At 43.3% G+C, this 23,418-nt stretch overlaps 1 protein-coding gene and 1 long non-coding RNA gene across 4 annotated transcripts in view; one reads left to right on the forward strand and one right to left on the reverse strand.

Moving 5' to 3' along the window:
* The first annotated feature begins 15,311 nt into the window (after positions 1–15,311).
* On the forward strand, positions 15,312–23,355 carry LOC137468427 (uncharacterized). Its single transcript, XR_010995931.1, has 2 exons — positions 15,312–16,820; positions 20,510–23,355. It is a non-coding gene; the product is annotated as an uncharacterized lncRNA (long non-coding RNA).
* ANKRD10 (ankyrin repeat domain 10) overlaps positions 20,957–23,418 on the reverse strand; it is a 37,224-nt gene continuing 34,762 nt past the window's right edge. For 2 of the 3 annotated variants that reach the window (XM_068180162.1, XM_068180165.1), the window contains exon 6: positions 20,957–22,627. In XM_068180162.1, the coding sequence (XP_068036263.1) occupies positions 22,143–22,627 (485 nt within the window). In that variant the 3' untranslated portion in view covers positions 20,957–22,142. The remainder of the gene's footprint in view (positions 22,628–23,418) is intronic. The other variant, XM_068180164.1, reaches the window with a different exon arrangement.

Genomic DNA, 23,418 nt, shown 5'->3' on the forward strand with positions numbered 1-23,418 from the left:
GCAGCACATGGACAGGTGTTTGGTGTATGATCATGACCCCAGACAGTGACCACTAGGTGCAATCCTGCTCTTTGCTCATGCTGAGGAGGACGACAGAGCCTGAGTCCTGCTTCCACCTCAGGTTACTTCTTGTCTGACCACAACGGGGGCACTGCCAACAGCAGGCAAGAAAAAAGTACTGTCAGTTCACAGTATATATGCTTCCCAGTTCCTATATGGTAGAGTAATGAATAAAAAGACCTTGGCCTGGAGATCTACATTTCCAAGAGCTGCTACAAACTTGGGGATGTAGTTTTGCAGATGGTCAGACCAGAGCTGTGTGTATCAGAGCTGGGATCACACCTGCTAGCAACCAAAGCAGCACAAGTCTCTGCTCACATTTAAAGTTCTTGTACTATATCAAAAGACATCCAGACATTTTGCCAGGTGTCTCTGAGTTGTGCCAAAGCTGCCAGTGCCTTTACTGGACCCAGTCATCTGGTCCACCTTACACCTCCTTGGTGGACTTCATCTCAAGGGGCTTTCCAGCCTTAATGATTCTGTAATCCTTATTTTGCCCCTCAGTTTATTGAGTCCTGGTATCCTTCTAGTGTGACAATCCTGGGTACTTAACAACTACATCTGCTTTGGACACTTGGTGAAGAGGGTCTGTGTGTGTGTGTCTGTGTGTGTGTCTGTGTGTGTGTCTGTGAGTGTGTCTGCTCAGGGCAGGAGGAAAACAATACCCTCAAGGATGGTATGTCAGATGCTTCCTTGAATTGCAAATTACAATACTATGTAATGCTTATTAATGTTCTAGGTACAACAAAATGAATTGACTAATCTATCCATCCATTCTCTGATGAAAAGCTACTCGTTTGGACTGGCCTCATTTTCGTTGTCTGCAGCTCTCTGATCACATCCTATTTAATTTCCTCTTCCATCGAGACACCACACATCCAAATGTGAGTGTTGTTACCATGTTCTGCCTAATTAGCTATAATCATCCTTGTTGAGGGAGGCTGAATTCAGAAAAGTCCAGTAAAAACTGATGGTTTTCCCCCTCCCCCACCATTAGCCTTGACTATCAGGCTGGTTTTTTGTTGTTACAATGCTAACCACAGCTGGTATCATTTCCATAGCTCAAAGGCCATTAGTAGGGACAACTGACATGGAAAGCATCTGGCATCTTCTGAAGGAGGATGAAGGCAGGTTTGGGCACCATCCTCCAGCTGGAGACAGCCAGCAGAGACCTTCGACCAAAGCTTAGTTCATGGTGTACTCCTTCTAGAGGGAGTGTTATGGCATTTTATTTACAGTACCTGAAGGCTTGCACTGCCCACCTGTGGGAAACCATGTCAGAAGGAATTTTAGGAGCCTCCAGACAAGGAAATGCCTAGGCTGGATGTTCTTACAGCTGTTACTTTCTTGTGGAATTTATTTGCACTGAAATATTCCTTACTTGATTTCTCAATTGTTGCCCTCCCTGAAACTACTTTTTGGAGAGGTTTACACCCTGGTCTTGATGGAGCACTTCCACACCTATGCAACCATGCATGTACTCCCCATGAGGGAGGAGCCCATGCCAGGCTGGTATGGAGCTGCTGACCCTGCAGGTGGACACACCATGGATTTGTCACCTTGGATCCCACTGTGAAACCAGGTTGATAGCCAGGCATCCTACTGAAAGATGTCTTCTTGCAGAAACAGCACGTTGTCTGATGTTGCATCGCTTGACCTTATGTGTCCAATGTGTGACTGTGCCCTGGGATGAGCCAGCAGCTGATCCAACTCCGGGTGGATCTAGTGCTGCTCCTCAGGAAGGCAGGCTGAAGCCAGTGCCCCCCACTTAATGCTCTCAGGCACATGGTGAGATTCTTCATGCTGTCCTGTGTGAGGACAGGAGTTAGACTTGATGATCCTTGTGGACCCCTTCCAGCTCAGGAAATTCTATGATTCTGTCATTCACTTCTGAGGCTTTGGGCACTTAAGAAGCATTGGACTTACAGGACAAGGCAGCAGCAGCTCTGCTGGCCGTGCAAGGCAATGATAGGCGTGCAAACTGAGGGCCACATTGTAAAGGCTTTTCCTGGGATTCAAGAAAGCTTTATAAATGAACCATAGAGAAAAATGGCTGTAATATTTCAGAGCTCACTGTATATGAAGATGACATTTACCCAGAGGAGAACTGTTTCCACAGTATACAGACATCTGGAATACACTGTTAGATTGATCCCTTGTAGCTGAAAATTACCATTACTGTTCAATTGCACACAGACATCTTAAATTATTAATGGAATTCCTGCCTGAGGGTAAACATTGTAGATTCACATTCTGAGATTTTCTGAGAGCTCTTTGATTGCTCACAACTAGGCTGTTAAATACAGTTATTTGCTTTATACAACTTAAATGGATCAATATCAACTGAAGAAATATAAGGGGGGATGGAGAGTGAGAGTAAAGGAGTAGGAGTACAGCTACTACCAGTATCCCTTGCATCTTAAGGGATTTTTAAATCTGGCTTGAGGTTTTGTCCCTTAACCTCTGTGGAGCAGTTTGGGAACCAGCCCCAGACCTGCACACTGCCCTTATAATCATGGATGTCTCAGGGGCTGTTTTCTGAGGTGCCAAAAGTCTGCAGTTTATGAAGGGGGAAGGAGAAGACCACATGGCCCTTGCAGCAGGGCTGCTGTCCTGGGCAGTCCCACGAGCTCTTGGTTACCCAGAGAGCTCATCTTTGTGCTTTCCTGTCCTTAAGGGAAGTTATATTTTACTCCTGGATATGAATGGCTTCTTTCTAAAGACACACCACTAGAGATGGCACACGGGGTTTCAATCTGCTCTTTGCCTGTGTGCTGCACCTTTATTTGGCACCTGTGTCCACTACAGTTGTTCTTTCTACTCCTGTCCCTCACCAGCTTCTTAAAGCCAGCTGCCACTGAAGAAAAGTCAAGCTGAGATGGAAGAAGTTGCTTTACCTCCTTTCCAGGTTGCTGTTTGTGCTATTCCTCCTTTTGCAGCTGTCTTGGGGTAAGGTTTCCTAAGACGGCGTGAGCTAACAGAACAGCTCCCTGCTGCCAGAAGGGGGTGGTTCCCATCCCAGCCCCTGGCCAGAGCTCCTGACACCACCTCTGCCAGGGATGGCATGCACCAGGCTCCTCTCCGAGCAAAAGCAGTGGCCGGGTTTGGCCATTTGGGTAGGTGAATGGGAACAGGAGAGGGTCGAAGAAGGTGTTAACCATGCAAGGTGGTGGGGTAGTGGGGTCAGCAGCAGCAGAAGTGGGACCAAGTCCCTTTTCTCAGCCATGGGCAGCTCTGCAGGCTCAGCTGGGCATCCAGCTTCAGCTGCCAGTAGCAGCTCAGCTTTCTTTCTGCAAGTGCTTCCCAGGTGCCATCTCAGTCCAGGCAGAAGGGAAGAGCCATCAGGTTCAGGCAGGCACACACTGTGTGCTGTGAGAGGGTGCCAGGTGCCCATGCTCGCAGGAGACGTGCAATGGAGAATTTGAAGGCCTCTCTTTTGGCAGGATGGTGCTATTTGCTGTTACAAATTCAGTCATGCAAAAAGAGGAAAGGTTGTCCAGACAAAAATGGCACATAAGCAGAGTGCTAAAGCTTTGTAAAATACTTATGTCTGGACTCTGAAGTATGCTTCTTTTTAATTCTTGTAAGCAAAATAACTTTCTCTTCAGGGAAAAGAGAGACCAACCCTGATATTTTCTTTTTAACTCAGCTAAACCAGTGAAAGCATTGGCATATCCTTTCTTATAGCAAGATTCATCCTCAATCATACCATTTCTGTCTATTCCATTCAATCTACACATTTCTTCACACAATCCTGCTGCCCTCTGACTTCCCAACAATGTCAGAAAACTTCAACACTGAAGCGAGGAAAAGGGTGATTTAGTATGCCCTGTAGGACAAAGAGAAAAGATTCTTCTAATGCTGTGGAGAGAACTGTTGTTATATTTGATGCTCCATTTGCCACAAACAATATCTTAATACAAACATGTTTCACAATATGTTGATCTTAAATCAAGCATGTAATTATTAAGACTGATGTAGCACACCTAGAATCACAGTAATTATTCCTTACAGTGCCATTAGTTTAGAGCATTTTAAAATGAATGGTGCCATTCCAAGATGTTGTAGGGTATGTTCACAATTCCCAAACAGTGAATCAGATCATTTCATTCATCCCAATGTCAGCAAACATGTGGTCTGCTATAATACACACAAATGTATTTGGGATTTGAAAATGAGAATTAATTAACAAGATACTTGGGTCTGGAAAGATTGGATGGAGTTTCTAAGCTAGCATTTGAACCATATATTAAGTGGATTCTGTGTCACTTTGCAGTGTGACCCACACACGGTGAACATGCACAGTGTAAGGCCCAGAAGAAAGCAAGCAAAAAAAAAAAAAATTAAACCTCCCCAACAGCACCAACATTGCTTTTGATGGAATCAACTCTTAAAAAACCTTTAGGAGGCAAACTATCACACAGGCAAAGCATGATCATTCCAAATGCCCCAGGAAGCAAAAGCATGAGCGATATTGATACTACAACATGCTTTTGAAGACTGAAAACTCAAATCTGACCCCTGAAGACGTATTTAGCCAGACTTGACATTCAGGCCCAGAAGGCTATGCCAAGTCATTTGAAAGTCCAGGACCTCGTTTTTAGCCGGCTGTTCCTCCATTACAAATGCACAAATGCCATTCAAAGTTGACCTAGAAAGAATTACATGACACTAATATTGCAACATGAGCCCACCTTCAGGAGACTTTGCACTGCTGTGATTTTCTCTAATGCATTCTAGTAGTAAAGCTGAGGTTCAGAAGGGACAGTGCAGTAATTTGTTAGCACTGGAGTGCAAAAGCCATCTGACATAAGACAGGAAAATCCAAAGCTGTGATATTTCAACCATCTACCAGGGCTTCTGAAAGAACTACCCCAAATTCCCCAAAGTACTTGAACACTTTGAATGTATCACAGTCCATCGTGTGGATATCAATGTCAGCAGGTCAGGCTATTAACCATCATCAAATCAGAGGTATTGCAAACACTTTTCAGACATGTACATGATCCAAATCCTTCAGTGGCATAAATCAAGCTGATTAGAGTCAAGGAGGTAATAAATGGTCCCCTTAAATCACAAAACCTTCCCTTGCAAGTCACTCTCCATCAGAGGCATTTGCAAGTGCCGTGGGCTGGCTGCCAGGGCCTCTTTGCTAGGCAATGCCTGAACATGGGTATTTGTGGGTGAAGGCACTGCACACCCAGGTTCAGGCATTGAAGTCTCCCATTTCATATGCCCTCCACTTATTTATTACTCATTGAGCATTGAACATATTCTCCTCAGCTGTGGAAAAGCTACAGATTTTTGCCAAAGACAAAAATATTTTCTCTTTGTTAGAGAAAATATTTCTCCTTTAGCCATCACTTGATATTACTAGCTCTTACACTTGCCAGATGACTTATGACAGAAACCTCTCTGTGTCTGGCATCCTCCAACACACGTGCTGAACTGTGTGCACTGTTACTTTGTCCCAAGGCATCCTGTTCAGCAGTTTGCTGTTTCTGTAAGGAACATCACCACCTCCTGGCTTACTTTGAGATCACTTTATTGTTAGACAAGACTCAAAAGGGAAATAAACCAGGTTTATTTGATCAAAGTTAAGTGTTAAACAAGTGTGAAGTGCTAGCCTGCTTACAAAAGACTGTATCTGCTGCCCATCCTGTGTTTTACCTGTTCTTTTCTCTTTGACTGTTCTCCCTGCTTGGCACGACTTTGCTTCAAACAATGTATTTTTAGCAAGGAATCTTTTTCTCAACTGTTTTATTCCTGTTTGCATGTGGACATTTTATGTTTGCTCTTGAAGTGCCAAAGCATGTGGCTTTACAAAAGTGGATCACCTCCATGCTGTATTGATATGTTTATACTAATGAAGTATCTTTTAAATGTGAGCTGTTTGAGTAGAGAGTCCTTGATCTCCAGTTTTTCCTCATTATTTACCCCTTCTCTCAAGTGTCAAGCAATTTGCAACCATCAGATGACTTCCTAACATTTTACAAATCACACATACAGAAGGAGCCCTCGGGGACAGAACTTTTTTTTCTTCTCAGAGATGATGGGAACCCTTTCGTGAGCTGCGTGAAAATTTGTCACTTACAGAGTCTAAAATGCCTGACTTTGACACACTTCTATTTGTGTAGTTCATGTGGTGCCCTCTGTATCTGCAGGAGCTGCACATGACTGTGGTATCACAGATGTCTGACCCAGCAGGCCATGTGCCAGGGGATTCTCTGGCAGAGCATTGGTGTTTAAGTTTTGTTAGAGAAGCACACTTCAGGAGAAAGTTGAAAAACTAATAAAGTCACCAATACAATGAGCCTCATTGTTTCATTCCAGCTTTTTTGTCACCAGCCTGATCTCGATCTCCCTTGGCAATTTTTTCAGATTTCTCCTTCTGAAATTGGTACAATAATAGCCTAGTGAAGACCTAACTGGTGAGTTGTATTACTCCAGCCCTGACCTTTAAAATTCAATGCTAACATGGTTTGAGGCTAGTGAAAAATAAACAAACAAACAAACAAACAAACAAAAAACCCCCCTATTTTTTATTTAAAGGGAATTTTGTCTCTCTTGCATAGTAATCATTCCCACTAAAGTAACAAAAATTGAAGGATCTTCAGACCTCTGTCTTATAGTGAGTACTGACTTCAGAATTAAGTCCTGTAGCCCTTAGATTAGGCTGTAGGAGAAACAACAGGCAAAAAAACCAAGGAATGGGTGAGCTGGTCTGTGTGTGCTGTGACAAACACGGGGTTAACAGCAGTTTCCTTACTCCCTTGTTAGCTTCAACCAAGTGGAGAGCAGCTCAAGAAATCCCTCATGCTTCAGTTGTTCCCCCAGCACTGGACATGCATTACCAGGGGGGGCCCAGACAGCTTTTCTGTCCCACTGCTGCACACCAGCCCGGTCCAGGAGCGAGCAGTGTGATGTGCACAGGATGGGGATGCCATGTTTGCTGTGGGTTGGAGACATCTGGAGGTCTTGCCTAAGGGAGAACCGGTCTCCATGCCCTGTGGCAAGAGAAGAGCTGCGTCCTGCACGTCCTGCATGAAGAAGCGAGGGGTCCTCCCTTTATCCTGGCAGCCCAGGAGGTACGTGAGGGAGGTGGGCTTGCAGGAGAGTCCCTACAGTGGGTCGTGTCCTTCTTCAGGTTCCACCCCATCTCAGCCCTTGGACTGATGGCACTGTGAAGCTGTGGCAGGCATTTCTGAGCAGTCCTCTCCCAGGCCCCCATCTCAGCTCTCTCACATGCCTTTCATAGCCACAGCTGGAGCAAGGGTGGGGGTTTGACTGATGTTGTGTGTGCACAAACACGAGTTTCTACAGCGTGTCTGCACAGACTGCACAGTGCTGCTGTGGAATCAATGCACGGTCCTCCCTCAGGTGCCACCTTTGGGGTTTCATGGCAGAAGAGTGGCAAGGCCACCACAGGTTATTGGGGCTGACATTGTAGAGGTCTTGTGGCTCTAACAGGGATGGCCTCAGCTCCAGCATTCCCAACATTCCATCTCCCTTGACTCCCCCAGTCCACCTGCTCTGCTCATAAAGAGGAATCACCTGTCAGGCTGGTGACACACAGGTGACAACCACACAGTGCTAGCCCATGTCAGTGAGCAGCTGTCTGCTGTCTGCCTCAGGGTTTCAGATGAGTGACTTTTCCACTTATCTACCCTGGTAAAAGTGACTTTGTACTAAATATTTCTTTAGAGACTGCATTATTTGAGAAAAGCCAGTTCCATGCAGTTTCTATCAACTGATGCACATTTTAGGTTGTGGACACCTTCTGGTGCAGACTGACCATTCTTTGAAAAGTCATTTCAGACCAGTGGGCAGTGCTGGCCTTTAGTTCTTCCCCAGGTTGCTTTATGCAAGATCTTTGAAGAAACAAGGATACAGAAAAGCTTTAACATTAGGAGTAGGAGTAGGGACATAAAAGTAGAGATAAAGAAGCAGCTGAAAGAAGGATATAGGTGAAATCTGAGAGAAATTTGTGTTGTGACCTACATTATTCAAAATACTTGTAAGTGATGTAGGAAGAAAAGCATCCATTATGCTGAATGGGTTTGTTGCTCAGTGAATCATAAGATTGTTCAGGTTGGAAGAGATCTCTTAGATCATTGAGCCCCCCCTGTTAAAGCAGCATGCCATGTCCATCACTAAACCATGTCCCTAAGGCCACATCTGCAAAATAAACCCAAGGTATCTGAACTGTGACCAGCTGCAGACAGTTGCAGAAGATCTCATGGTACAAAGTAACTGGAAATAAAGGCAGAGGTGAAAGCTGGTGTTACAGCATTCACCACAGGTCACATAAGGAAGACAATCTTAACTGCATACACACAAGTATTGATGGGCTCTCCATTTCCTCTAAATACATAAGAAGTATCTGATAGTGCTTTGAGAACACCATTTCAGTGTTAAGGAGTAAAAAGACTCTTGGTAATTACTAGGAAAAGAAGGGAGCACAAAACAGCATGCATCATTACACTGTAAATTTATGATGCATCCTCTTTTCATGTACTGTCATCTCATCTCAAAAGGTTATCATGGAAATGGAAAAGAGGTACAGGAAATAACAAGAGTATGCTGTATAGATCCACTTCAAAAAAGCACTGAACAGAATGTGATTCTTCTGCTTGGGAAACAGATGATTGAGGAGAAATATGATGTAGCTCTACAAAATCGTATGCTGCATAAGAAAATTTATTCACTGTTTCTCACAGAACTGTGGGTCACCAAATGAAACCACCAGAGACAGCAAATGAAAAGGAGCACTTTTTAATGAAAATTGAATTTTCAGAAAATACTGATTTTTTTTTTTTTTTGAGCTTGTTGGCAAAGGATGTTGTACTAGTCAAAATTATGTGCAGGTTCAAAAGTAATGAGACAAACTGATGGAGAGGAGGCAGCTAAGGGATATGGGAAGCTGGTATGCAGAGACACATTCTGACTGGGGCAGCAGTCTGGGCAGGATTTGGTAGCAGAGACAGACAGCAGCATCTGAGACTGCAACAGCAGGAGCACAGTGAGGAGCTCGGGGCAGGACCCCCTGCCCAGCACTCGCTGTCAGAGCACATCTGGGCAGCACCAGTTTGGTGCCCCAGAGCACAAAGACGCCGATAACTGGAACAATTTCACCCCTGCAGTGCTCAGGGCTGGAGCCTGGCCCCGTGAGCAGAGGCTGGGGCTGGTCCAGCCAGGGCAGAGACAGCTTTGGGGGCACCTCACAGACACCCCAGAGCCCCTGGGGAGGGGAGGGAGGGGAGGCAGCCGAGCCCTTGGCAGCAGAAACTGAAATGAGAGGGCTCAGGCTGGGCACTGAAACATTTCCATGAGGACAGGCAGGTCCTGCACAGGGAGGCTGGGCAGGCTCCATCCTTGGAGGATTATGAAACCTGGCTGGGCAAAGCCCTGAGCAACCTGGTCTGACCTCACTGCTGGCCCTGCTGTGGTGCATGAGGCACCTCCTGAAGTCCCCTCCAGCCTGAATTTCCCAGTGATCCTATCCTCTTATCCTCTGATTCTCTAATCCTAATTCCTTCAGGGACAAATTTTCAGAGGTCAGAAAGGGGGGAAATACATGGGGGAAAATATTGAACAAGACTGCCCCTGATTTGAATTCCATGCATCTGTTTATTTTTAATGTGCTCTTACAAAGAAATAAATGTAGACAGTAAGAAAAAATTAAATTTTATGAAAAATGGAGCACAGTTCTGGGGATAACAGAGCACGTGAGGAGAAACCCTGAAGCCTGAGAGTGACCTGAGCCTTATGACAGTATAAAACTGTAACTGCAGTTGATTCATGTCTATCCTGAGGAGCTATTTCAAGGAAGTGAAAGTAGTTTAAGGCATCCACTCTGTCTTGTACATCTTCAGCTGGTTCCTTTTGCAAGTTCCTATTACTCGGTCAATCAATCACTCCTGCCCTGTGGCTGCAGAGGTGTCATTGAAAGCCTTCAGTACCCTGCACAGTCCTGAATGCACTCACTGGTGTGTCAGGCAGAGAAAAAAAACAAGCTCAGACCTATGTTCCTAGGCTGAGTTTGTAGGCTTTGTGGCTGAGAAGACCTAGCACAGGTGTTTTCCAGAGTGACCCAAGCTACTGGATCTGTAGTGCAGAAAACACAGATGTGTTTTTCACCTAATTTCACACAAGGCCATTTTTCACTTAATTTCAGGCCATGTTTTGGTACTGAGTGAATTCCTGAAAGGGTTGCAAGTGGAAACTACAGTTACAGAGCTGTTGGTCTCTTGGAAGTCCCAGGGTGATGTTTCATAAATGTCCATGATGTAAGGAGGCTGCAGCTCACCTACTGGTGCAGAACAGATGCTGTATGGACTGTAGGGTGGGAACAGTGTGAGAGACATTCACAACCATTTCTTGGTTACAGAGGAATCTCTGTGCTGTTCAGCAGCATTCATCCTTTCTTCTTTTTAACTTGATAGCTTTTATAAGAAGGACAAACCAACTCCTCCATCAAGTGCTAGACGGATGCTGGCAAACATTGTTTTCCACATGCCATGGGACTCTCTGAGATAGCTGTGTGTTCATGAGTCATTTCATGACAATGCACATTCATTTTACCCCCAGGTAAATTTTAGGCACAAGTGGGCTTTCCCAGCAGAGAAGAAGACCTTGGTGACATTGCATCTGAAATCTAGACCTAGCACTGCCATCACAGAACCACAGAGTCACAGAATGGGTCAGGTTAGAAGAGACCACAGTGGTTATCTCATCCAACCACCCTGCTCAAGAGGAATCATCCCAGAGCACAGGGCGCAGGATTGTCTTGAATATCTCCAGTGAGGGAGACTCCACAACCTCTCTGGGCAACCTGTTCCAGTGCATGGTCACTGCAAAGGAAAGTTCTTCCTCATGTTCAGGTGGAGCTTCCTGTGCCTCAGTTTCTGCCCATTGCCTCTTGTCCCATTGCTCAGCACCACCGAGCAGAGCCTGGCTCCATCCTCTGACACCCTCCCTTAGATACTGACAGACATTGATGAGGTCCCCTCTCAGCTGTCTCTTCCTAAGGCTGAACTGGCCCAGCTCCCTCAGCCTTTCCTCATAAGAGAGATACTCCAGTCCCTTAAACATCTTCCTAGTCCTCCACTGGACCCAATCCAGGAGCCCTGTGTCTCCTTTGTACTGAGGAGCCCAGACTGGGACTCCATTGTGTCTTAATCAACGCCTTGTTCCACTTTGTGTAAGAGCTGAGGAGCAGGCTTAGAGCATCATGTTTTTCTATCCCTAAACAGCAATGCCTGATTTCCTAGGACAAGACATCACACTTCCAAATGAATCGATATAGTTGTTTCCAAAGTTTGATACTACAAATCAAGCAAGAAATTAATTTCAGAGTGCAGGAGCCCTGTACTTTCTTTCCCTCTCAAATCAGTTCCAAATGCTTCACTCAACAAGTTTCTCCTCTTTTCAATTACAGTTCTCCAGTGGTAGCAAATAAAGTTATTTCAAACACACACTTTTCTTTTCAATTATAGTATCCTCTCAAGTAATTTAATTTCTTTCAAGTCTTCAATTCACATCCAACTTTCTCTCCAGCAAATGTATATACCTGGTAACAGAAATGCATTCCAGGCTCTATTTTTCCATGGAGGTTTTGTAAGGTTGTTTTTTCTCCATTACCTCTGAATTGACTAAAGCAGTTCCACAAGAGGTACTTACTCATAACACATGAAAGCTGCACAAGTGGCCTTTTGTTTGGGCCATCTTCTTTGGTTCCCAGCAGCTGCCCTAGTCCAGCCACAGGAGGGACTGGAGTGCTGAATGTCATAGTTCAAAACCTTATTTTGATAAAAATTTATTCATTATAATTTGCAGCACAAGCTGATGTGAGAGTGAAACCCAAGAAGGCCTCATCATTAGCTGCTGTAGGCTGATATTTATCTCTACCTTGTCCCCACTGAGTAATAGAAGATGTGGAGAAGGACGGGGCTTACAAGACACGTGAGGTATGGACAGAGGGGTGAAGGAGCTGGAAGTCAGTGACTTCCTTGGAGCTGAGACTGGGATGATCAGTACAGTGTCTGGCTGCTCTGGGAGGGGTGTCATGAAAAACTGGAGGACAAGGCAATCAATCTGCCAGTACGTGCACTCTATCCCTCCTGAGAATAAACACAGGACTGAGGTGACCATTTGAGGTGACCAGCGTTTCACGTGTGCAACACTATATATTCACAAGGGGAAAGGTGGTAAAAAATGCACATAAGTTCATTACAACAAGAACTAACTTAAACTGCTCACATGACAGTAAGGGGTTCAGGGAGTGAGGCAGTACATGGTCCTTACTTAGCATAGCAGAGATAGGTGGTTGTACTCTGGGATATTTGTTAATTGAGCCAGTTGAGTCAGTAGCTTACTGAACAGGCATGAATATTTCTCTGATGCTTTACTACAGCCACCTGTCAGAGGATGGGTAGAGCAGTCAGTAATCCACAGAGATCCCCGAGGAGCTTTCTGCTGCCTTTGTTGGCTTAATCACGGCAGCGAGTAGCGATGATTCAGGCTTTGCTTAGAGCCGTGTGAGGGTTATGAAAGTGAGGGACAGCTCTCCCGAGTCAGCTCTCCTGAGCTCCAGTGATCTGATCTCAACAGCTTGCACGTAGGGACTGAGGTGCTGTGGTGTTTTTGCCATTCCCACCTGCTCCATCCCCGGGCAGGTCACCAAGCAGGCAGGATCGCTCCTCCCAGGCACTGGGCAGATGGACCTGAGTGCCTGTGGTGGCCGGTCACCACCAGCTCCTGATGGCCATGGGAAACAGATGCTCACACGTGCTCTCATTCTGGACATTAAAATAGAAAGCATGTTTCTGTCTTCAGACTCCTCAGCTAATAGTGGTTTATTTCTCTCTGGATTTGGCTTTTATTGTGCACCCCAACTGACACCTGCTGTTTGTTTATTGAGTCTGTTTTAATGAGTTTGTATTTTTTTCCTTTACTTTCTGTTGTTGTTGTTGTTTTGTTTTTTGTTTGTTTGTTTGCTTGGGTTTTTATTGATAATATCTCTCTCCACATTTCACTGTGGTTTCAGTTCATTCAGTAGCTTCCTAGCTCTATAGTTCTGACCCAGGATCTGGCACAGTACTCAGTCTCTCTCTCTGCCTATACAATACCATTTCTTTCCTTACAAAGGCTTGTTTTCCTAACATATAAATTGTGCAGAGAAGCCCATATGTTTCCATAGCCCATGTGTTCTAAAGCATAGCAAACCACTATTTAGAAAGAGTGCTCTGCAGTCCCCTGTGCAAGCCAAAACACACTCCTTGGCACAATGCCACTCCCATTTACAGAACAAAGCGGTCTCAGAGAGAAGGTTCTCAAGAGGGCACCAGAGCTGATGTGCACAGTAGAAATATAGGTGCAACCAGAGACCAACTCAGCCAGTACAATCCACATGTAATAATCTGCAAGACAGAAACCTCCCACATTTTAAATGCCACACAAGGCACATGCTGAGCTCCCCTTCCTGCAGTGTGCAACAATTAAACTCCTTCAGAGGTTCCTAAGTACACTGAAACTCACCTCTAGCCATTTGGAGCAGACAAGGGATTGTGTGGGAGCGCACAAAATGTTTGCTGGGGCTTCATTAAATGCCTTCCCCACTTTTCTTTTGTCCTTTCCCATTTTTATTCTGTGTCAAACATCTGTTCTCACAACTGTCTCCCAATTTACTCCCCTCACCATTTGAGAGGGATTTTTGTTTTCACTGCACCAGCACACCTCCTTGAAAGCCTTGGTAGTGGAAATTATGGGAGTGACTGGAGCTTGCTTGTGATTTGCCACAAAAAACACCTACTCTCTCTTGGCAGCTGTGGCTTCTGCTGAATAGGGGAACTGCCCCTTGCTGGCAGCCCCAGGCAGGGTGGGGGAACATCTGCTTGCTGCAGGCAACAGTGAGCTGTGCTCATCTTGCTAGGAAGAGCCAGTGGTTCTGCACACCTTTGGGTTCAGACACTGGGAAGGGACAGAGGGACAAAGTAGCTGCTGGAAGGGTTCTTCCAACCTCTTGCTGGTTGTCCTCTATGTCAGTCCTGTTTGATCCAGTAATCGATTCCAGGTGGGAAATTGGATGTGGAATCTGCTCCTCACTCCAGAGTCTTCCTGCAGCCTTTAGGCTTCCACAAAGCAAGGAAGCCCTTTCCAGGACTGAGACCTCCTTCCCATCCTCCCTCCTCCTGTGAGCCATGCACCTCCATTGCTGCAGTTTGATATCCTAAGTATTGGTTGTCCTTGATTTGGTTTTGGTTTCTTTTTCCAAGCAGACTTGGAATAAACAGTTTTGGTTTCTTTCTCGGTCTCTTTGCTGGTGCCTCTTGTTTCAGTTTTAAGGTATTGCCCAAGTTCTGCACACCCTCAGGGAGCAGCAGAGAATCCAGGGTGAAGTTAGAGCAGAGCTGCACTCAGGGCTGCAGACAATAAATAGTGCAATGATGGATGGGGAATCCTACACATTTGTGTTGACTGAGAAGTCAGAAGGGGGTCTTAAAATGAAATGTGAGTAAAGGAAGGATTTTTCTTCAGACTGACATATTACAGAAGCAGGATGTGGAGGAAGACTGTTCTTAAATGTATAATAAATCAAACTTTTCTTGCACATAATCACAATGGGACACAATCTGTAACATTCAGAGTATTTGATATTTTCAAATAGGTTCCTATGGGAGAAAACATAGAAGAGGAGAAAAGACAATATCTTATTGTTACTGCCACTCCATGTTAGAGCTGCTGTTTTCTGAACTTCTTTCAGAATGAAAAGAGGTGATCATGCTCATGTTTGCTGTTGTTAGTCTCACAGTACCCAGCTGACCTGTCCATAGGTCACCTGTGCATAACTGGGTTCCTCCACTCTGCAAATGGAGTCCAAGGGATGATCCTATTCTCCGGTCTCTGGATTCAGCAGGATTATTCCCTCAGCTATTCTGCCTTTTACTATTGGGGTCATGGCAGGCTTAACCTCAGGCAGACTACCAAAGACCTAATAAATAGAGCTTGTTATTTTGGGCTTGGTGCCACGCTAACCTGGTTACAGAGCATCCAGCTGGCACACATCTGGTTGGGGCTGTGCAGTGCTGGTCAGAGCAGCTTATCAACAGCTTGAGGAATACAGGGCTGCTGCAGCCAATGTGCCCACCAAGCCTGTGCCATTCCCAGCAGGGAAGGCTTGGCACCAGGGATTGGGTGGGCTGCTGGTCCTGGTGTGGAGAGGGATCTGCCAGGGTGAGGGTCATGCTGCCATTCTGCTTTCCTTCCCTCTGGAACCTTTCATCCTCCAGCCCTTTGCCCCTGCAGGCCACATGGCAGGTCTAGCACAACTCCACCCTGCTGATGGCAGGGGCTGCCCGTGTTAGGAGAAGCTGGCTTTGCAGGCCCTTGGAAATGTGAAGGTGGGTGCTGCCACTGTAGTTCAGATCCTTGCTCCTTTTCACACCAGTATGGACAATGGTGATTCTTTAGCTCCAGAAGAGCAGCTGGAATACTCTTGCCTTCTGTAAAACTGCCATCTACTAGATGTGACAGGGCAGCTGCCCCTATTGATGGAGGCAGCACTGCTCATGTAGAGAATTGCTGTGCATTCAAAAAAGGGGTGATAAACGATGTTTTACTTGATTACTGTCAGCAATGCCAACCTGTACCTGCAGGAAGATGCTCCGAGATGAAGAGTAAAGATCTATCTAGCAAATGGTGACAGTTTCAGTGAAACAGTGTCCAACCCATCAACTAATGGAAAACACCTCTGTGATTTATCAATACTAGAATTTCAGCTGAAAATACAGATTTGAAATATTAATTATGAATATAGTCCAATAAATAAATCCCTAAGCATTTTATCAGATGTACTGTATATAAAAAAATCCCAAGGATTTTACGCTTCCTAGAATTGATAGGATTTTCTGGTTGGACATCTTATAGTAGGAACAACTGCTTGATCTCAGAAACTACCACTTAAGTAAGTGCTTTTCTACATCATGCATATACTTTTTGCTTGGTTCTTCTTACATTGTGCACCTGCCTGATTTTGATAATTTGCCTTTTTGGTACTGATTTTTAGAAAACATTTGTATTATACTGTGTGTCAAATATGAAGCAGAATAAATTCAGGTTCTAAGCTAGGTAGCTAATGTCACTGACACTTGATCCAACTCACAACACCTTTTAAAAACAATGAGAATAAAGGAAATAAACCTCAACTTCTCCTCCCCCATACAAAACCTGCAGGCACTATGAAGTTTGTGGTTGCCACAAGAAAGCACAAGTAGTTTTGGTGAGACTGAGCTGCCAGCTAGCACTTACAAACAGCACTTGAGCCTTCAGTAACATCAAACGGAGAACTCTTCTAATACGTGGTATTTCCTCTGCAGTAAGATTACATCCTGCCTTTGCAGCAAAAGAAACTCACACAAACTTTTTTTTCTCCTTTAACTTACAGTTTTAGCTGGCAAGAAGAAATATAATTAAGACTATGCAACTTAATTTTGTGTTCAGCTTCAAGTAGTTGGTTATTTCCCTTGTGGAACACTGCTCAGATTAGTGACTGAGCCAGGGCATTTGTCTTCAGTGTCAAATGTGTGTCTCCCCTGATTGCACTTCAGTCAGTTAAGCCTAATTCCTACTGATCTGGAAATGGTTATCAAGTCCTGTATGTGCAGCTCCATCTCAAGGAAGCAAAGGGAAGTAACTCATCAACACTTAGGCTTTTTGGTGAGTGAGAGAGATGATGTCCAGCTTTCATTCTCATACCACAGGTAACATTCATTATGCTTTTTGGGGGTAGGGTATGATTTTGAGAGTGGTCAAGCTTTTAAATTGGATATTGATAATGCTCATAACAGAGAAAAGTAGATGGCTCTTTTATAAATTATTGAACTGTATTAAAAAAAAATTAAAGCCAGATATGCTTTAAAAATAAACCATCTGCCTTAAACCAGAGTTCTTTTGATCCTTGCCTGTGAACAACCAGGCACCAATATGAGACAGAAAACTCTGGGAAAGGAAGGAGAGGTGTGAAATGTCTGGGAGTCATTAAGCAATGCATCAGAAATGTAGTTACCAGTTGCCAGGAATAGTAAATCCTGCTTACACAAGATTTTTTTTTTTTTTTTTTTTGGCCTGATTCTGCTGGGTCTCAAGGATTTCAGCTCTGTGAATCTGTATTCCCCAGTCCTGCAGCAGCAGCAAAATGGGATTCTCCCAGGGTACCATCTTCCATTCTTGCCTCTTATGCTTCAGCCTAATTGCAGCACAGGAAGATGCCACTTCTATTCCTTTTTGTCCCTGCAGGACATCCACAACACTGCTCCATCCCAGGTAACCTGACCCCAAACATGGCATCCAGGACGTCCACCCTGGAGCAGCAAGAAATTAATTTTAGCTGCACTTTGACACAAAGCCATGCTTGGATTTAGGGGCAAATAACAGAAAAAGAACCACAAAACACCCCAAACTCAAAAAATTACTTATTAGAGTGTCAGAGAAGGTGTGGGTTTTTTGTCACAAAGGCCCCTAAAAGCATGTTTAAAAAGAATTTCAGTGGGTTAGTTACTGGTCTGGAGAAAATATATCAGGGTTTGAATATGTCAGTGGGAAGCTGCAGTGTGTGTCACATGTAATGGCACCAGCAAGGAAGGAGTGCTCCAGCTATCTCACCCTCTGCTGCTGCTGCTGCCCTGCATTCCCAGATCAGGGCCCACAGAGGAGGCAGCGCACTGGCTGTGTCAGCATGGGAACACAAACTGGGCAGCTCTGTGCTGGGGAAGGTGGTTTGTCACTGACTGGGACAAAGTGGCAGTACACACAATAGGTGGAGACGTGTGCAAGGCTGTAGCTGAGAAAGTGTGTGTGACTGGCAGCAGCTGTACTGCAGGCTCTCCCTTATGGGACAGCAAGGAATCCTTTTCTGTCTAGGTGTGTTTTCTGCTCAGGACTTACTTCCATGTGTTGTGAGGCAGCTCTTTTGGATGTATTACATTTGTAATTGGAATGACAGAAACTCCGTAGTGATTTGTAACTTGGATATAAACAGGAAGGTGGGGTTCAGTTTCAGACTGTAGGAGGCCAAGAGTTTGTTAAAGCAGTGAAATACACTGTATTACAGTGTCTTTTGCCGGCTTACTGAATAAGAGCCAGAGCAAGGATCAGGATTTGATCAGTAAGATGCAAGACCAGCAACCAGGAAAGTTCACAGGGTGTGAAGTTATTTGCACCTGCTCTTGAAGCCAAGCAGCAGCTCATCTTAATCTAATACCTATCTCAAATGAAAGCCTTCCTTCATCTGTTAGAAGTTTAGACTAGATTTTATTTGGAATCAGAGGATTGTTAAAAATATTAAGGACTCTAACTACGTAAGAAGTAGTGTAACACTTCCCTCTTCCCTCTTCCAATGTTGCTAATTTTAACTACTCAGTCAGGAATATTCTGTATCAAAATAATGCCTGAATCTGTACTGACTTGTATTTCTGCCAAAACTCTGCAAATGGTTTTGAAAAACAAAATAGGAAAGGAGCTACATTGAGGGGGAATTAGGGCAAAAACATCTGCATCAGCCGGAAATAAATAAACTGAAATTTCACACAAAATTGAGAGTCAAAGAGATTATGAGGAAGATGGTGAGAATAACCAGTTAGTGAACTCCATATGACATCTGCAGTGGTGCTATCGAGTTACATCTGGCAGATGGAAAGAAAACTTTGCTTCGGAACAGCCATTTCCAGAACCAAGGTAAGAGTAAGACAAAGCAATACCTAAAAAAAAAAAAAGTTTGCTTGATGTATTGAGAATTTGAGACTTGGACAAAAGGCCCAAGTATGAACAGTCCTACAATACTACTGCCCTTGCCAGGCAATGAGCTTGTGAGACTTTTAACTCCAGGTGTTTAAACCCCAGCAGTCTCTTCAGGAACTGCAAAGCACGGCTTCATTCAAAAGGCTCAGCACCGCTGTCAGCAGAATCTGAGACTTGGTAACTTAGGCCTGAGGAGGGTTTGTGAGCGCTGACAGGCTTCTCAGACTACCTCAGCTGGTCTTGCACAGCAACCCCAGGATAGTCTTCTGCACTTTAACAGCAAGATATTTAAAAACAAGGCCTCTGCATCAATAGTTGCATGTACCTGACCACCGCAGGAGGTTTGGAAGTAGATGATTTTTAAGGTCATTTCTAACCCAGGCCATCCTATGATTCTGTGGTATGGAAACACACAGCTGCACCTGACAGAACTCATTCCATGCTTGACAATTCTTTAACTTCCAGTTCAGCACAGAAGTGTAGCTGGAACTGCTGAGCTTATTACTTTTGTAACTTATTGCTCACATGTATCTCAAATTACAAGACAAACTGAAATCCAGAAAATTCCAAGTAAGCATGAGAATTTTTTTCCTGTGAGTGTGGTATGGGCTCACAAAAGCAGCATACACTTGGGTATGTATTCACCAATCTCAGCCATGCTGGGATTCTGTGATTCCCTATTTCATATTTCATTCAAAATTTATGGGATAATTTTAAAAGACTTTAGATGGCTTTTGAAGTAAATAATTATATTGCCTCAAAGAGCACCTGCAAAAATGCCATCTTTAAATTCTTATCCTCATTTGATGTTTTAAAACTGATACACCTCAGCTCTTGCATGAGTCATCCTCTGTCACCGAGTTCTACCTTTGCAGCATTAACTGCAGACAATGATACCTGGGGGACACACATAGTGCACTTACATCATGTGGCCCTCACTTGTCTTCTCCACACAATCCTAATTTAACAATTGGCATCAATGGGCTTGACAACAGATACAGACCTTGAAATCTCTCTATCAGCTCATGGCTGAACACACAAGCACAGAAGTGCTTTTTAAAATAAAGCTCTAAGTTCTCCCTCTGAATTTGAAGTACAATGTCTTCCAAGGTATTTTTAGATAAAAACGTCTGAAGAGCAAGTGAATGAAAACCAAAAGTACACAGATTTTAAAAATCTTGCCTTATGAAGAGAGTATAAATCTTATAATGCTAAAATTGTGTACCTAACATTACACCCTCATATGCCAACTTAGTTGTACCCAAAGCAATCTCTCTCGGGATCAGTTTATAGCCATGGTAAAATGGGGTAAAGTAAGATGGAAGTGCTTAGTATGAGCTGCTTTGATTTATTTGAAGAAGTACAAGAAAGCATGTGGAACAAACCTGGCAAATACTACCAAGATCCCAAAACCCAAATGCTACAGCAAATGAGAGCCACTGTCTCCTGTCAGTACAAAGGCAATGGCACGTGCTCTGCTGGGCACTACACCAGTAAATTAAACCATGTAAAACCAGGGCCCAGGTACAGCTGTCCAAGCACAAGCAAGTGGTCAATGTGGATGTCAGAGCAGCTCATCTCAGGTGACACAGCTTTCACCAATGGGTTTTGGTGGTTATTTTTGTTTTTTGTTTTGTTTTGGTTTTGTCTCCAGAAGGCACTCAGAAGTTTTGCTGGTCTGCAAAAGAATCAATTTTCCTGCCAGTCCTACTCTCAATCTGAACACACTGTGAGCATCTTGTGCCTAGTGAACCATAGAGTGTAAAGGCTAATTCAAACACTGATTTCTCTGCAATGAGTAGCATTTTGCTTGAAAATGTTTGAATGAGACTGTAATATTTTTTTTTATTTACAGACAGGCAATATTTTAACCCAGTATTTTTTAAGCTGAAGGCTGATGTGACTTGTCATACACCTGATATCCAGTTTGTGTTTCTGTAATTCAATCAAGGTAACTTCTTGGGCTGTTCCCATTTGCATTCATATAGTGACAAAAAGAAATTCACCAGCAGCACTGAGCAAGATTATGAGAATTGTAACTTATAAACTATTGAATGCTTTCTCAACTTACTGCTAAAATAATAAAATCTAAACAAAATACTCAGATACAATGTAATATGTTTATTTTTTTTTAAATCCAACTTGTAAAGATCCCTTTTTAAACAAAACAAGAACAAAAAAATCAACACAATTCAGAGGGCTTATCTCATTTACCATATTCTTCCCCACTCTTCACTTATAACACAAGCAGCAACTTATAGTATTAGTGCTCATATAGTGCACTTATATGAATTTTGATTTGTGTATTAAGCATTAAATACAATGTATTTTCCATGAGCATAGCCCAAAGAGTACACAACATTACATTTTCAAAGCATATGTTAAAAAAAAAGACAATAAATGTAATATCCAAGACAGTCAAACTCAAATATTTTGACTTGGCAAATTCTCTAACAAGTAACAGCAATTTTAAACTGCGCACAAAGCACAACAGTGCCAACATGCCTCCAGTCTGTGAGCTATGGTAAAACATCAAGCACACATACAAAGGAGAGAAGCCCAAGAAACCCACCACAGAGCTAACCTGAGGCACACCCAACTGCAACCGAACAAAGGCAGCCCACGTTCCCACTCTGTAATGCAAAGAGCCCAACAACAACAAAAAGCAATTCTACGCTACAGAAAGTGAAACAGCAACTTCTTCCAAATTTGTCTCTGCATTTTTAAACAACTTGTTCAAAAAATGTAAAGATGAACATCTAATTATACTAAACAAATGTACAAACTATAAAGTCAGAGAAGCTCCAGAAGATTGCCACTTTCAACCTTGCATAGTGAGAGCTGGCATTGATATTGCTACCATAGCTTCAGCAGAAGATACAGAAAAGAAAAAAATTTACCTCTAAGTTATGCACGTATGTAGCATTTTCTTCACAAAATTTAGTTAAACATTGCTTTAATAAAAGGGAAAACAGCTCTAAAAAGGGAAAGGTAGTGTTCACAAGCTTAGAAAAAAAATACAAAACCAGAACATTCCATAATAAAAAAATAAAACCAATCAACATTCCATCATGACAGCACCTATTTTGTCACTAAATAAGCCCCATACATGCAACAAACTACAACTATTGTATAAGGCCATCAAATTAAAGGTTTACTTTTCATATAAACAAAGTGTAAAAATAGCAATAAGTTGCGATCTTCAAATTTAATGCTATGTGAGGATTCTGTCCCCCAGTTTCATTTGGTAGCAATTTCAGTATGCGTTTGATATAAATGTCATTCATCTAGGAACCGTGGTACAAATACATTGTGCCTAGGACAGTATTGTCATATCTCTGTTCGACCTTGACAGAATTGGAATGCTCAACAACACTACTGAGTTCAGGGATGCTTTCAGCAGTATCCCCAAAACCATGGTAGTGTCCATAGTGCAAAGTGTCTCCAGGGTCTTCCACCCATGAGGGCCGGTTAGAAACACAGCTACTCGGGCTTCCATTCAGGTGCAGAGATCCACACATATCGGTGGAATTACTCATGGCTTTTTCTGGTTCCTCGGTGCCGTTACTGGTATGGATCCGATGCCTACTGGGAGAAGTTACTCCAGGAATTACTCCGTTAGGTGTTAATGCTAAGCACTCCTCACGCCTGGCATCCATCCCACTGAGCTGCTGCGCGGCGGTGAAATCCAAATGTCCATTGATGGCACATCCATTTGTCAGTGCATTCAATATGGAGCTACTGCTATTCATATCTGCATTAAGAAATACACCTGTCACCAACAATTAAGAATAAATCGAAATACATCAAAACGTCTCCACTATACTTCACTTAAAAATATTTCCATACACAGCTTTGAAAATAAATCTATCCTTTCTTTATAACAATGTAGGTAGTTCCAAGTAATGAGAGCTGACCAGTAAATTTGTGGCATGGATTCTTGTGTTGAAAATGCAACTATCTATCCACATTTGTTTTGAAAATATGTCCATATTAATCTTTGCAAAGACAATGTGAACTTCTCAGATTTTTTTTTTTTTTTCATTTAACTGTAAGAAGTAAGTGGAGCTGACAGTATTCTGGGCAGTGTTTTCAAGGGTGGAATAAAAGTGATCTTTCCACCTTAACTGTAATGCCTTCTTGGGATGGAAGCATATGTACATACAAGAACTGAATATCTGTGAGAGGGTAAAGGGTGGGTTTTTTTTCCATTTTTCAGCTGCAATTTAAATGTGGCTCTTTTTTTATTTTTAGTTGTAACTCATCACAGTACAGTATGCATTGAAGTAAGTCAAATAAAGAAATGCTACATTGGATTGCTAATATAAAATGCTTCCAAGTTCCTTTATTCAGAAAGTACTTCAATATACCTAGCAGCTTGCTAGATAACATACTGGGAAGGTTTCTATTTAATGCTACGCTTTTAACAGCATGTGTACAATCCACATGCAAAATGCCATACAATAGCAACAGCAGAGTGCACAGAAGACTAAGAAATAGTAGTAGGAAAAAAAGTCTAAAAATGTGCATGCAAAAATCACTGACAACGGTTTTGAAGCAATT

Source organism: Anomalospiza imberbis, chromosome 2 (genome assembly GCF_031753505.1).
Source record: "Anomalospiza imberbis isolate Cuckoo-Finch-1a 21T00152 chromosome 2, ASM3175350v1, whole genome shotgun sequence".
Classification (NCBI taxonomy): domain Eukaryota; kingdom Metazoa; phylum Chordata; class Aves; order Passeriformes; family Viduidae; genus Anomalospiza; species Anomalospiza imberbis.